At 33.8% G+C, this 12,813-nt stretch overlaps 1 protein-coding gene across 4 annotated transcripts in view; it reads left to right on the top strand.

Moving 5' to 3' along the window:
- ASH1L (ASH1 like histone lysine methyltransferase) overlaps positions 1-12,813 on the top strand; it is a 152,440-nt gene that overhangs the window by 61,405 nt on the left and 78,222 nt on the right. For all 4 annotated transcript variants that reach the window (XM_010953932.3, XM_074349531.1, XM_010953931.3 and 1 more), the window contains one exon: positions 1,973-2,074. In XM_010953932.3, coding sequence (XP_010952234.1) covers positions 1,973-2,074 — 102 coding nt within the window. The remainder of the gene's footprint in view (positions 1-1,972; positions 2,075-12,813) is intronic.

The following is a 12,813-nucleotide window of genomic DNA, read 5'->3' as shown; positions in this document are numbered from 1 at the left end:
GGTATAGTTGAAGCCTTCATCAAGACTTTCTTGAAGATGACCAAGAAATTTGGGAAACGTTACCAGATAGCCTAGAACTGAAGACGGAGCTCAAGAATGGATGGCACAAATGCCACCTGAAATGTAATACGTGATGCCATACAAGACCCTAAATAAGCTCCTTGAGAGCAGAGACTGTTGTACTGTTTTTATATTTCTTTCCCCCACCCCCACAATGTCTAGTATAGTACCAAGCATATAAACTGTACTCAGTAAATGTTAGTTTATGACTGAGAGAGAAGACTGTATAAAAAGTGCTCTCCAGCCCCTTCTTTCCCTAGAACTTAATCTGAGTTTGTTTGCTCATTCATCAGGAGAATAGTGATAAAGAGAGTTCAATGATGTCTCAAGGTTCTTGGCCACTGTTGTCTTCTGTCTTGGCTGTGTGTGTGAGTAGGGAATATTTATCTGTCCAGAATACGAATTTTTCAGTATTAGTACTTTAAGTTACGTCTTCACTGATGCCTGGGCTTTTACTTCTTAGATATTTTATATGGTTTTTAGCTCTTCAATGGAAATCTCATCTGAACCATACTCTAGGGGAATTTATTTTACCGTTGATTTTTTAAATCATTTTCGATCTGTTTTTAAGATTCAACAATAAATGGTCTTGCTTCTTGATTAGACTTACAGTAGTCATCGCTTTGTTTCCAAAGTAGGATGTACTATCATAACATCAGTTTCCCTAAAATCTAACTTGCTAGTCTTGAATAAGACACAGTCTTATATCACACCTGAGCAATGCTAAAAGAGCCTGCTAAAAGAGTATTTACAGTGATATGTATGATTTACGATACTACATGACTAAAGCAAAGCTCAAAGTTTACTATTTCTCTTTGAGAAAGGGAAATATAAGGAACTTAGCTCCATTGAGTTCTTCTGTACCCAAGTTGTCTTCCACTGAATTAGTTACTTCATTAAGAAGTTAACTGTCATTTAGAGGCAGATCTTAATAATCTCATCTTCAAGTGTTTGATTTGTCATACTTTTGTGCTGCTAGTTATATGTAAGGCCTTTTATTTGTAATGTTTTTTTAAGTTAAAAGTGAACATTTCAGAGTGTTACTAGTTTTTTTGACAAAACAGATGGACATTTATTATGTATTCTCAACAACTGGCTTTTTATGGTATAAGGAATCCAATATCAGAACCAAGTATATTTTATTCAGGGAAGTAATCTTTCCTGAATGACATACTTTTCTCTTGAGTAAGAATTGTGTTAAATTATGCTACATTGATTTGGGATTGTGGTAAAAGTATGAGACTTTTTGAAAGGAAATTGAGTTTGTCTTTATGAACTTTTATGTATATAAGGAACCTTAGGTGTAAGCTTCAAAGGAAGTTTATTCTATTCCATGCATAAATTAATCACAAATTCTTTCATAATATGCTATAGAGGAAAAACAGACTATGAAAATGATCTCTGTGGATTAAATAGAATGTGTGGATTTAAGGTTCAGCTCTTCTGATTTTCATTTCTGATTCTATTAAATGAAATGTTCAGTTTGGACCTGCTTTTCTCACATCAGTTGTTCCTAATCAATTGCCTTGTAGGTTTTGTCAGTTTATATGATAAATTTGAATCAACAATCAGGAATAGATTTGAGTAGATTATTGTTAGTGATTTTTATCAATAAATAATATATGTCACAGTGGTAATACATAAAAACTAAATATATTCTTTTCATTTTTCCACTTAAGCTAGTTTTCCCTCTGTTAATATAACAGGAGAAATTATAGGACCTGTGAAATTCTGTCTGCAACATCTAGTGTGATTTGTCTTCCACTTAATGTCCTCTTAATGTCAGCTTGAAAGTCGTGTTATTACAGAGAATGGCAGTGGCAACAACTAAAATACTACAGTTCTAACAGAATGGTTTGACATTATTTTTAGACTTGGATTTTCCTATTTCTGTCTTTTCCTGTCTCTCCAGGTTCCCAGCCAGCCTCAGATAAGTCTTCCCAGCGACCATCAGAGAGCACAAACTGTAGCCCTACGCGAAAGAGGTCTTCATCAGAGAGTACTTCTTCAACAGGCAAGTGCTGTTTGTTTTAACAGACTTTGAAGATAATTTCCCATCTGGTATGAACAGGCTTACAATAGATTTACACCATAGATTGCAATTTATATTGACTTGCAGTATAATATAAAAAAAAAAACAAAGGTGGTCCTGGGATGTGCTACTAATAATGTATCTTTAAACAGTACAATAGTGTTCCTCCTTTCCCCTTTTTATTTCCAGCTAGACAAACTCCATGGGGTATAGTGATTTAATTTTTTCTTCCAGTTTTATTGAGATATAATTTAGATACCCCACTGTATAAGTTTAAGGTGAGCAACATAATGATTTTGACTTACATATATCCTGAAATAATTACCACAGTAAGTTTAATGGGCATCCATCATCTCATACTGGTATAAAATAAAAAGAGTAACACATCTTTTTTCCTTGTAATGCAAACTCAGGATTTACTCTCTTAACAACTTTGATATATAACATGCAGCAGTGTTAATTTTACTAATCATGTTGTATATTACATTCCTAGTACTTACTTGTCTTATAACTGAAAATTTGTACAGGTATAGTGATTTTTATATAGTCCAGAAGGGAAAATTTAAAATAACTAAGTACAGTAGTAGACAGACACAAAAATAGAGATTTTGAAAGTTGAATTGAGGAAACGGGGTGTGTAGTATAATAGAGGGGTGTAGATTGGATCCAGTTAATAAAACTTAGATATATATATAAAACTGATCAGTAAAGTAATAGTTTCCAGTAACATTTACAAATCTTTGAAATGTGTGAAACAATCTGACGTTATAAGAAGAACCTCCATTAATAATTATTTCTAATCTTAACTTTTAAAATTTTTGATGTGTATATATATACATACATACATATAAAATGACCTCTTCATATGGTATAACCTATCTATATAATTTATACATAGATTTAGGTTATGGTCTCAGTTTTCTTTTTACTGATAGTGATAGTATGTGTGTTTACCAAAAAAAATAGAGGCTAATATATATATGTCTTCTACTTTTACTGGGATTAGAGAGTAAGGAATCATTTTTAATTTATCCATGTTACCAGGAGAAATAGGGAGTGGTAGGTTCATTCCTGGCAGTGGGAGTAATATATGTAAAGGGGAGAATAGTGAGTTCAGGAAACTAAACAAAAGAGCCGGTGTGGTTGGAGTAAAGACACTGAATATGAAGCTGAAAAGGTACGTAGGCACCAGTCATGTACAGCCTTACTAGTAACACTTAGAAGCCATTGAAAGTTTTGAACACTCCTGGAATGTCCGCCACCAGCTTTTATGCCCCACCTGGGTAAGCTGCAGCTGTCCCCCATGTCCCCAGGAGATCCTCCAAATCCAGCAGGCAGGCCTGGCCCAGGTTCCTATGAAATCACTGCCTCTTCCCTTGGACCTGGCGCATGTGAGTTTTTGTGTACACTTCCCAAGCGAATGGAGTCTCCATTCCCCCCAATCCTGTGGGGCTCCTGGAGCCAAGCCCCACTGGCCTTCGAAACCGTATTTCCTGGGGTCTCCTTCTCCTCCCAATACGGGGACCCGGGCTGGGGAGCCTGATGTGGGGCTTAGAGCTCTCACTCCTGTGGGGGGGCCTCCATGACTTATTCTTCAGCTTGTGGGTGACCTGCCCGGGAGGGTCTGGGGCACAATTATATCACAAGCACACCCCTCCTACCGTCCTGCTGTGGTTCCCTCTTTATGTTTCTAGGTGCAGAAGATCTTTTTTGCTAGATTCCAGACTTTTTTTCGACAGTTGTTTACATTCAGTTGTGGTTTTGTTGTAGTCACAAGGAGAGGTAAGCTTGTGGTCCTACCACTCCACCATCTTGACCAGAAAATCTCAAGTCACTGAAAGTTTTAAGCAAGGAAGTGACATACCATTTCTTAGCTTTCTGTCCGTGTGGTTTTGACTAGGAGATCACTTGTGACTTATGGTCAGAAAATTTAATTTCTTCATCAGTACAAGGCCTCACTGTTGAATTGTATCAGTACAGTACTTATGTAACTTTTATTTGATGATTATCTTCACCATATTTGAAGCTTCTTATTAGTCCCATTGTGCCAAAAGTACCGTGAAACTCAAACAGGAATGATGATTTTGTCTCTTACGGTGTTTTGTTTTTATACTACTTCAGGGAGACTTTTAAATTCTTTAATAATGACTGACTAATTTTGATAGTGTTGACTCACCAGGGTGTTCAGCAAACCACAGCCTATGGACCAAATGTTGTCCAAGGCCTCTTTTTTTGTGCAGCCCCCAAGCTAAGAATTGATTTTTAAAGGTTTTTTTTTTTTAAGGGAGAAAGAAAAAAGTATATATGAGATATTGTACATGTCCTTGAAAGCCTAAAATATTTATTATATATCCTTTTATAGAAAAAGTTTGCCAACCCCTACAAAAAAGAATGAGATTTCTATGAGACATCTATGAAGAAGATCACCAAAATGTTTTACATTAGTAAACCAAAGAAATCATAACTAAATTCATAAAGTTTCTCTTAACATAACACTGTTCTAATCATTCAAATAAATATTTATTGAGGTTACTGTAAGTACAGAGCACCAGGGGTACAAATATGAATAAGATAAAGTTCCTGCCCTCAAGGATTCGGACATATTCACCAATTTAAAAGTGTATTTATCAGACCACTATACAAAATGTTATGACACGTAGAGGAACTCAAGCACTGAACCACTAACATCCTGAAAAATGTGACACATATACTACCATAATTTGAGTAGATAAATGGGACCAAAAAATGAAGATGTAAAAGTAATAATGGACTAATATCAGATATGGTATTTTTTTATTTGAAGGAACTGAGACTTTGCTGTAGAGCTGCTGAAGGATTTTGAACTGAGAAGATGAAAATTGTTTGATATATTATATATCAATCTGAATAGGCTAGATTTGGCAGTGCTAAAAAAGAATCCCAAAAATTTCAGTGACATAAAACAACAAAAGCTTATTTTTTTGTTCATGCTTTGTGACCATGATGGGTCTGCTCCATGTTGTCTTCCCTCTGGTATCCTATCTGGAATGTTTGTGGCTTATGTTATGAAAGAGATTAAAGTGCCATAGTAAAGCACTAACTGGCTCTTAAGATTTCTGCCCATAAGTAATTCTCACATTTCAGTGCCAAAGCAACTCACATGGTTAAGTCATACGGTTAAGTCAAGGAACTATGGGAAGTATAATCCTATCAAGGGAGGGGCAGCAAATATTTATGAGTAATAGTATAGTCTGTCACATATGCATTTTAGAAAAATGGAAAAGATTACGTATGGAGAATGAAGTGTCACAAAAGAAACGCATAAAGATAGTGGCTTCAAGTTTGGTTATATTAAATTTGAACTGTCTTTGGGCTATTGACGTAGAGATGTTGAATAGCCATTTGGAAGGTGGTGGTTTATAGTTGATGACACCTGTGGTAGAGACACAGATCTAGTAGTGTCTATATATAAACTTGAATCTGGCAGTAAATGAGGTTGCCAAAGGAGAAAGTGTAAATTGAAAAAACAGAGTTAGAGATTTAAGATGCATTAACATCTGAGAGGGAAGTGGATGAAAAGATTTCATTGAACGGCATAAAATTTTTAAATAGGTTTTTAAAATAAAGAGTACCTGTCATAGAAGTCTCTTAATGTCAGCTGTCATAAAGAGGTCAAGAAGATTTGAACAGAAGGTCTGAAATGGTTGGGGAAATGATTTTTAAAAAACCAGTTTGCAGGTGTAGAGTTAGAGGAATTAAATAAATTACCTTCCAGAAGGCATTGAAACAAGGCAATATAGTATTTTATAGAATCATTTCGTCTTTCTTTAACTGGTGTGCAAATATTGTTGCACTAGTGAAAGTAGTAGTCCTCTTGTAATTGTATTGGGAATATACTGTATTCAGGGAATTATATTAGGCCCAAAGAATTATAAGAGATGGTCCCCAATACTAAAGAACTTACAACCTCTTTATCTTGAAAGCAACAATAAAATATATTAGTGATTGTATAGTAATATCCTGTAAACACCAAAGTACTGAAATGATACAAAGTTGATCAAAAAAGACTTCAATCAACTTCGGATTGAGACATAAAAGATATCTTAGATAAGGCATGGCTAAAGATATTCTAAGTGGGAAAAGAAAAGACAGCATCATGATACGTTGGAGCAAACCACGAATTTTTTATTTAGATCTGGTTCAATTCAGCTTTAGCAGTATGGTGTAATCTAGGGCAAGTTACGTAAACTGCTCAAGCCCCAGCTTTCCATCCATAAATCAAGGCTACTTCTGTTCACCTTCCAGAATAGTGAGGATTAGAGTAAATTTATATAAAGCTCTTATCATTGATCAGTTCTTGAGTAAATGGCAACTTTCATTGTTACTACTGCTACTGTTGGCCTTCCTCTCATTATTCTTATGAAGCTATGTGGGAAACAAGATCCTACAGTAGGGAGATGGGGTATACTGGTAGAGAATAAAAAGATTGCATAGGCATTTAGGCCCATTTGATTCGTAAGTAGCCTTAAAACTCAAGTCTTTGCTGAGTACTAGGCCCTGTTTTCAGATAGTAAATCTCCATAATGGTAGAGTACAACCTAGCAATTGTAAGATGAAAAATGTCCAGAGCATATATAGAACAAGGAAACATCTGAACTCTGATTACTGAGTGTAGAGTCCTTGGGACAATCATGGAGACCCTCATAAGGGTTACACCTTAGGGCTAAACCATCCCTCAAGTGAAGGCTACACTGCATCCAACCTACTAAAGATTTAAACTAGGGTTCAAAGGATCAAAGTATTCAACAAGTGATTTACCTGACTTCACTTTAAAAATTTTATAATTATAATAAAATACACATAGCATAAAAGTTAACCATCTTAACCATTGCTGAATGTATAGTTCAGTAGTGTTAAACACATTAATACTGTTGTGCAGCCAGTCTCTGGAAATCTTTTTATCTTGTAAAAGCAAAACTGTATATCCATTAACTTCCCATTCTTCCATACTTCCAGCCCCTGGTACTCACCATTCTACATCCTGTCTCTATGACTTTGACTGTTCTAGGCAACTCACATAAGTAGAGTCATATAGTTGTCTTTTTTCATTGGTTGACTTCACTTAGCATAATGTCCTCAAGGTTCATCCATGTGTCAGAATTTCCTTCATTTTTAAGTCTGAATAATACTCCATGTGTGTTTATACCACATTTTGTCATTTATCCACTGATGAACACTTTGGTTCCTTCCACTTTGTGGCTGTTTGTGAATACTGTGAACATGGGTGTACCATATCTCTTCAAGACCATGTTTGTAATTCTTCTGTACTCAGAAGTGAAATTGCTGGATCATCTGTTTTTTTGTTTGTTTGTTTTGAAGAATTGCTGTACTATTTTCCATAGCAGCTGCACCGTTTTACACCTACCAATAGTGCACAACTTTACAACTTCTTCAATTTCAGCATTTTTAAAAAGTAGGCGACAAAATGAAGCCAGCAAAATCTAAACACTTAACAATTTGCCATTCCAGTGTCCAGCATCTAACCAGAGATTAATAGACATGCCAAGAAGCAAGAAAATGACTTAGCAGAATAAAAATCAATCAGTGGAAACTGCCACAGAAATAACATGTGATGTAATTGACAGACAAGTACAGTAAAACAACTATCTTTGAGAATTTAAAGGAAAACATGAACATAGTGAAGAGAGAAATGGAAATCTATCTAAAGTGAAGTACGGAATTGAGGGAAAAGGACTGATATATCACAAATGGAATTTCATTGACCTGTGGTACATTATCAAAAGGACTAAATTACATAAGATTGGGGTCTTACAAGGAAGGAGTTAGGAATAAAAAACATTTGAAAAAAATAATCCTTAATAATTTTTCCACACTTAATGAAAACTATAAACCTATAGATCCATGAAGTACCACAAATCCCAAGTAGGATACACAAACATACAGAAATCAAGGGGCATCATTATCAAATTTCTTAAAACCAGTAGTAAAGAGAAAAATCTTAAAAATTAAGCAGCAGAAGCAAATTGACAAAACAGCACATAGTATACAGAGGTACATCAGAACAAATCATAGCAGATGTATTGTCAGAGATGTTGTAAGACAGAAGACAACGAAATGGTGTCTTTAAAATGCTGAAAGGGAAAAAAATCACCTATCAATTTAAAATTCTATAGCCAGTGAAATACCTTCACAGATGAAGACAAAATAAACATTGTCAGAAAAATAAGCTTAAAGAATTTGTTGCCCACAGATTTACAGTAGTAGAAGTGTTCTTCAAACTGAAAAATCATACTAGATGGAAACAAGGCTCTACCAAAGGAATGAAAGTTCTAGAAATTTGCAATAAATAAATATAAAACACTCTTTTCTCATATTCTTTTAAAGTTCATGTGGTATTATACCAAGATTTCATCTGGGCCATTAAACATCTTAGTAAACTTTAAAAGATTGATATCACATAGAATATATTTTAAGAACACAATGGAATTGAAGTACACAAGATATCTTGACATTCCCCAGATAAGTGAAAGTTCAACAACACAGTTCTTTTTTTAGTTTATTTTCTTTGGTAGGGGGATAAAACAACACAGTTCTGAACAGCACAGAAGTCAAAGAGGAATTCATAGACAAAACTAGAGAATCTTTTAAATTGAATAAAAATGAAAACATAAAAATGTGTAGTATATAGCTAAGTCTGTGTTTTTAGCTCTTCAAAGTTACATTTAGATAGCAGAGGTCTAAATCAGTAGCCAAGCTCTCAACTTTAGGAAGCTAAAAAAAAAAGAAAAAGAAAAATAACATGTTAAACCGAAATTAGATGGAAGAAAATGATAACTATAAGAGCAAAAATAAACAAAGCATAAAGAAATCAATGAAAGCTTATACTGGTTCATTGAAAATTAAAAAAAAAAAAGGATAACTCTAGCCTAAAGGATTAAGAAGAATGTTGAATTAGTAATATCAGGAATGAAAGAGAAGATATCCCTGCAATTGCTATGTACCTTAAAAGGACATTAAGAGGGCATAATAAACAGTTTTATGTCAATAAACTTGAGAAAAGGAGCACATTCTTTGAAAACCACCACCTACTAAAACTTAAGAACAAATAATCAAATAGCCCTATGTCTATTTTAAAAATTGAACTTAACAGTTAAAAATCTTCCTCAAATGGAAACTCAAAGCCCAAATAGCTTCAGTTTTGAATATTGAAGGAAAAACGGTGTTACTGTTATATAAAAGGTCTTCCAGAAAGCAGGAACATTTCCTAACTCATTTTATGAAGCCAGCATTACTCTGATTCTGAAACATTACCAGAAAACTACAAACCACTATTGTTTCTGAGCATGGATGCAGATGGTACAAAATATTGTCAGATTGAGTCCAGAATGCTGAGTGGATAACATACTATGACCACATGGATTTATTTCAGGGATGCAAAGTTGGTTTAACATTAGAAAAGTCAGTTAATCTATTTCATGAAATTAACAGTAAATGAGAAAATCGGAGTTGTCTAAGTGGGTAAGGAGAAAACATTTGGCAAAATCTAACATCAATTTTTGATTTTTGAAAAAACTCAATTCTTAAAAATAAAAGACATACAGATGGGAAAGGAAGAAAGAAAAAAATGTGCATTTACAGACAAAATGATCTATAGAGAAATTCTTAAGGGGTCGGTCCAAAAAAGCTACTGAATCTAATAAATGAATTTCAGAAAAAGATATAAACTAAACATAAAAAAATGTATTTTTTATACCAGCAATGAATAATTAATAATTGAAATGTAAACAAAATACCATTTATAATTATATTAAAAGCCATAAATACTTAGGGATAAATTTAGTAAAATATATACAGGATCTATGTGATTAAAAATGTAAAGCATTACTGACCAAAGTTAAAGAATGGATATTCCAGATTTATTATTTGTTTGGAAGAGTCAATATTGTTAAAATGTCAGTTCTTTACAAATTATAAATTTAATGGAATCTTAATCATAATTCCAGCTGACTATTTAAAGTAGAAAATGACAAACTGATTCTACAGTTTACATAGATATTATGTATAGTACCTTAAAAAGTAAAAATGTTTGGTCTTTTTAAGAACAAACTTAGAAGACTTCCACTCACTTATATGAAGACTTGCTATAAACTAAACTTATCAAGACAGTATGTTACTGGTGAAAGGATATATACATCATTAAGTGCAACCAAATAGTCCAAAAAATAGATATTCTCATATGTATTTTTTATTTTAATTGATTTTCAGCAAATATGACTATATTTTCGTGGGGCAGGGATAATCTTTTTCAACCAATGGTGTTTGGATTTCCTGGATATCCTTATGCCATAAAAGGATCACTGACCATACCTGATACCACATATATAATTTAACTCAAGATATATACCAATGTGTAATTTCAAAACTATGGAACTTTTAGAAGTACACATAGGAGAAAATCTTTATGACCTTGGGGAATTCAGAACTTTCTTAAATAAGATAAAAAGCATGGACCAGTAAGGCAAAAAAAAAAAAAGATAAATAGAACTTCATAAAATTTTAAAACATTATGCTCTTCAACAAATTAATAAAAAATGAAAAAACATAAAAGTAAAAAGAATTGGTAAATATGTGTGGTGATGGTGATCATTTCACAGTACATGCAAATACCAAATTATTATTCAGTTGTACGCCTGAAACTAACATAAAGTTATATATTAATTATATCTCAGTAAAATGAAAAGGCAAATGATGGAGTGAAAGAACCCAGTAAAAATAATGAGGAAAAGATTTAAATGGAGTCTTCTCAAAATAATGCATATGATACAGAGATCAGTTGCATTTCCAAACATGAACAACGAAATGTCAGAAAAAGAAATTAAGGAAACAGTCCCATTTACCATTACATCAAAGAATACAATACCCGGGAATAAACCTGCCTAAGGAGGCAAAGGACCTGTACTCTGAAAACTATAAGACACTGATGAAAGAAACTGAAGACGACACAAACAACTGGAAAGATATACCATGTTCCTGGATTGGAAGAATCAATGCTGTTAAAATGGCCATACTACCCAAGGCAATATACAGTTTCAGTGCAATCGCTATCAAATTACCAATGACATTTTTCACTGAACTGATTTAAAAATTTTTAAATTTGTATGGAAACATAAAAGACCCCAAATAGCCAAAACAATCTTGAGAAATAGGAACAGAGCTGGGGTAATCACACTCCCTTGACTTCAGACTATACTACAAATCTACAATAATCAAATCAGTATAGTATTGGCACATATACAGGCACATAGATCAATAGAGCAGGCTAGAAAGTCCAGAAATAAGCCCACACACATGATTAATTAATCTATGACAAAGGAGGCAAGAATATACAATGGAGAAAAGACAATCTGTTCAGTAAGTGGTGCTGGGAAAAACTGGACACCTACATGTAGAGGAATGAAATTAGAACATTTTCTAATGATATACAAAAATAAACTTAAAATAGATTAAAGATCTAAATGTAAGACCAGATCTAAAACTCCTAGAGGAAAACATAGGCAGAACACTTTTTGACATAAATCTCAGCAATATTTTTTTCAAACCAGTTCTCAGAGTAATGGACATAAAAGCAAAAATAAACAAATGGACCTAATTAAACCTAAAGGTTTTGCACAGCTTAGGATACCATCAACAAAATGAAAAGACAACCTATAGAATGGGAGAAAATATTTGCAAATGATGCAACCAACAAGAGACTAATATCCAAAATATACAAATAACTCATACAGCTTAATACCAGAAAAAAAAAAAGCAACCCAATCAGAAAAATAAGCAGAAGACCTAAATAGACATTTCTCCAAAGAAGACAGCCAGATGGCCAACAGGCACATGAAAAGATGCTCAGTTTCGCTAGCTATTAGAGAAATGCAAATCAAAACTACAATGTGGTATCACCTCACACCAGTCAGAATGGCCATCATTAAAAAGTCTACAAATAATAACTGATGGAGAGGGTGTGGAGAAAAGGGAACCCTCCTACAGTGTTGGTGGGAATGTAAATTGGTGCAGCCACTATGGAGGACAGTATGGAGGTTCCTTAAAAAACTAAAAACAGACTTACCGTATGATCTAGCAATCCAAATCCTGGGCATGTATTCAGAGAAAACTATAATTCAGAAAGGCGCATACACCTCCAATGTTCACAGCAACACTATATACAATAGCCAAGACATGAAAACAACCTAAATGTCCATCAACAGCTGACTGGATAAAGATGATGTGGTATAGACATATATTAAATGGAATACTACTCAGCCATAAAAAGGAATAAAATAATGCCATTTGCAGCAACGTGGATGGACCTGGAGATCGTCATTCTAAGTGAAGTAAGCCAGAAAGGGAAAGAAAAATATATTGCTTATATGTGGAATCTAAAAAAGTAAGTCACAAATGAACTTATTTACAACACAGAAACAGACTCAACAGACATAGAGAACAAACTTATGATTGGTTATCAGTGGGGAAAGGTGTGGGAAGGGATAAATTGGGAGTTCAAGATCTGCAGATACTAACTAATGTATGTAAAATAGATGAAGCAGCGAATTTATACTGTATAGCACAGGGAACTACATTCAGTATCTTACAGTAACCTATAATGAAAAAGAATATGAAAAAGAACATACATATGTATATGTGTGACTGAAACATGCTCTACACCAGAATTG

Source organism: Camelus bactrianus, chromosome 21, assembly GCF_048773025.1.
Source record: "Camelus bactrianus isolate YW-2024 breed Bactrian camel chromosome 21, ASM4877302v1, whole genome shotgun sequence".
Classification (NCBI taxonomy): domain Eukaryota; kingdom Metazoa; phylum Chordata; class Mammalia; order Artiodactyla; family Camelidae; genus Camelus; species Camelus bactrianus.
The sequence above is the reverse complement of the archived record's forward strand: the minus strand, read 5'-3'. Positions and strand labels throughout refer to the sequence as shown.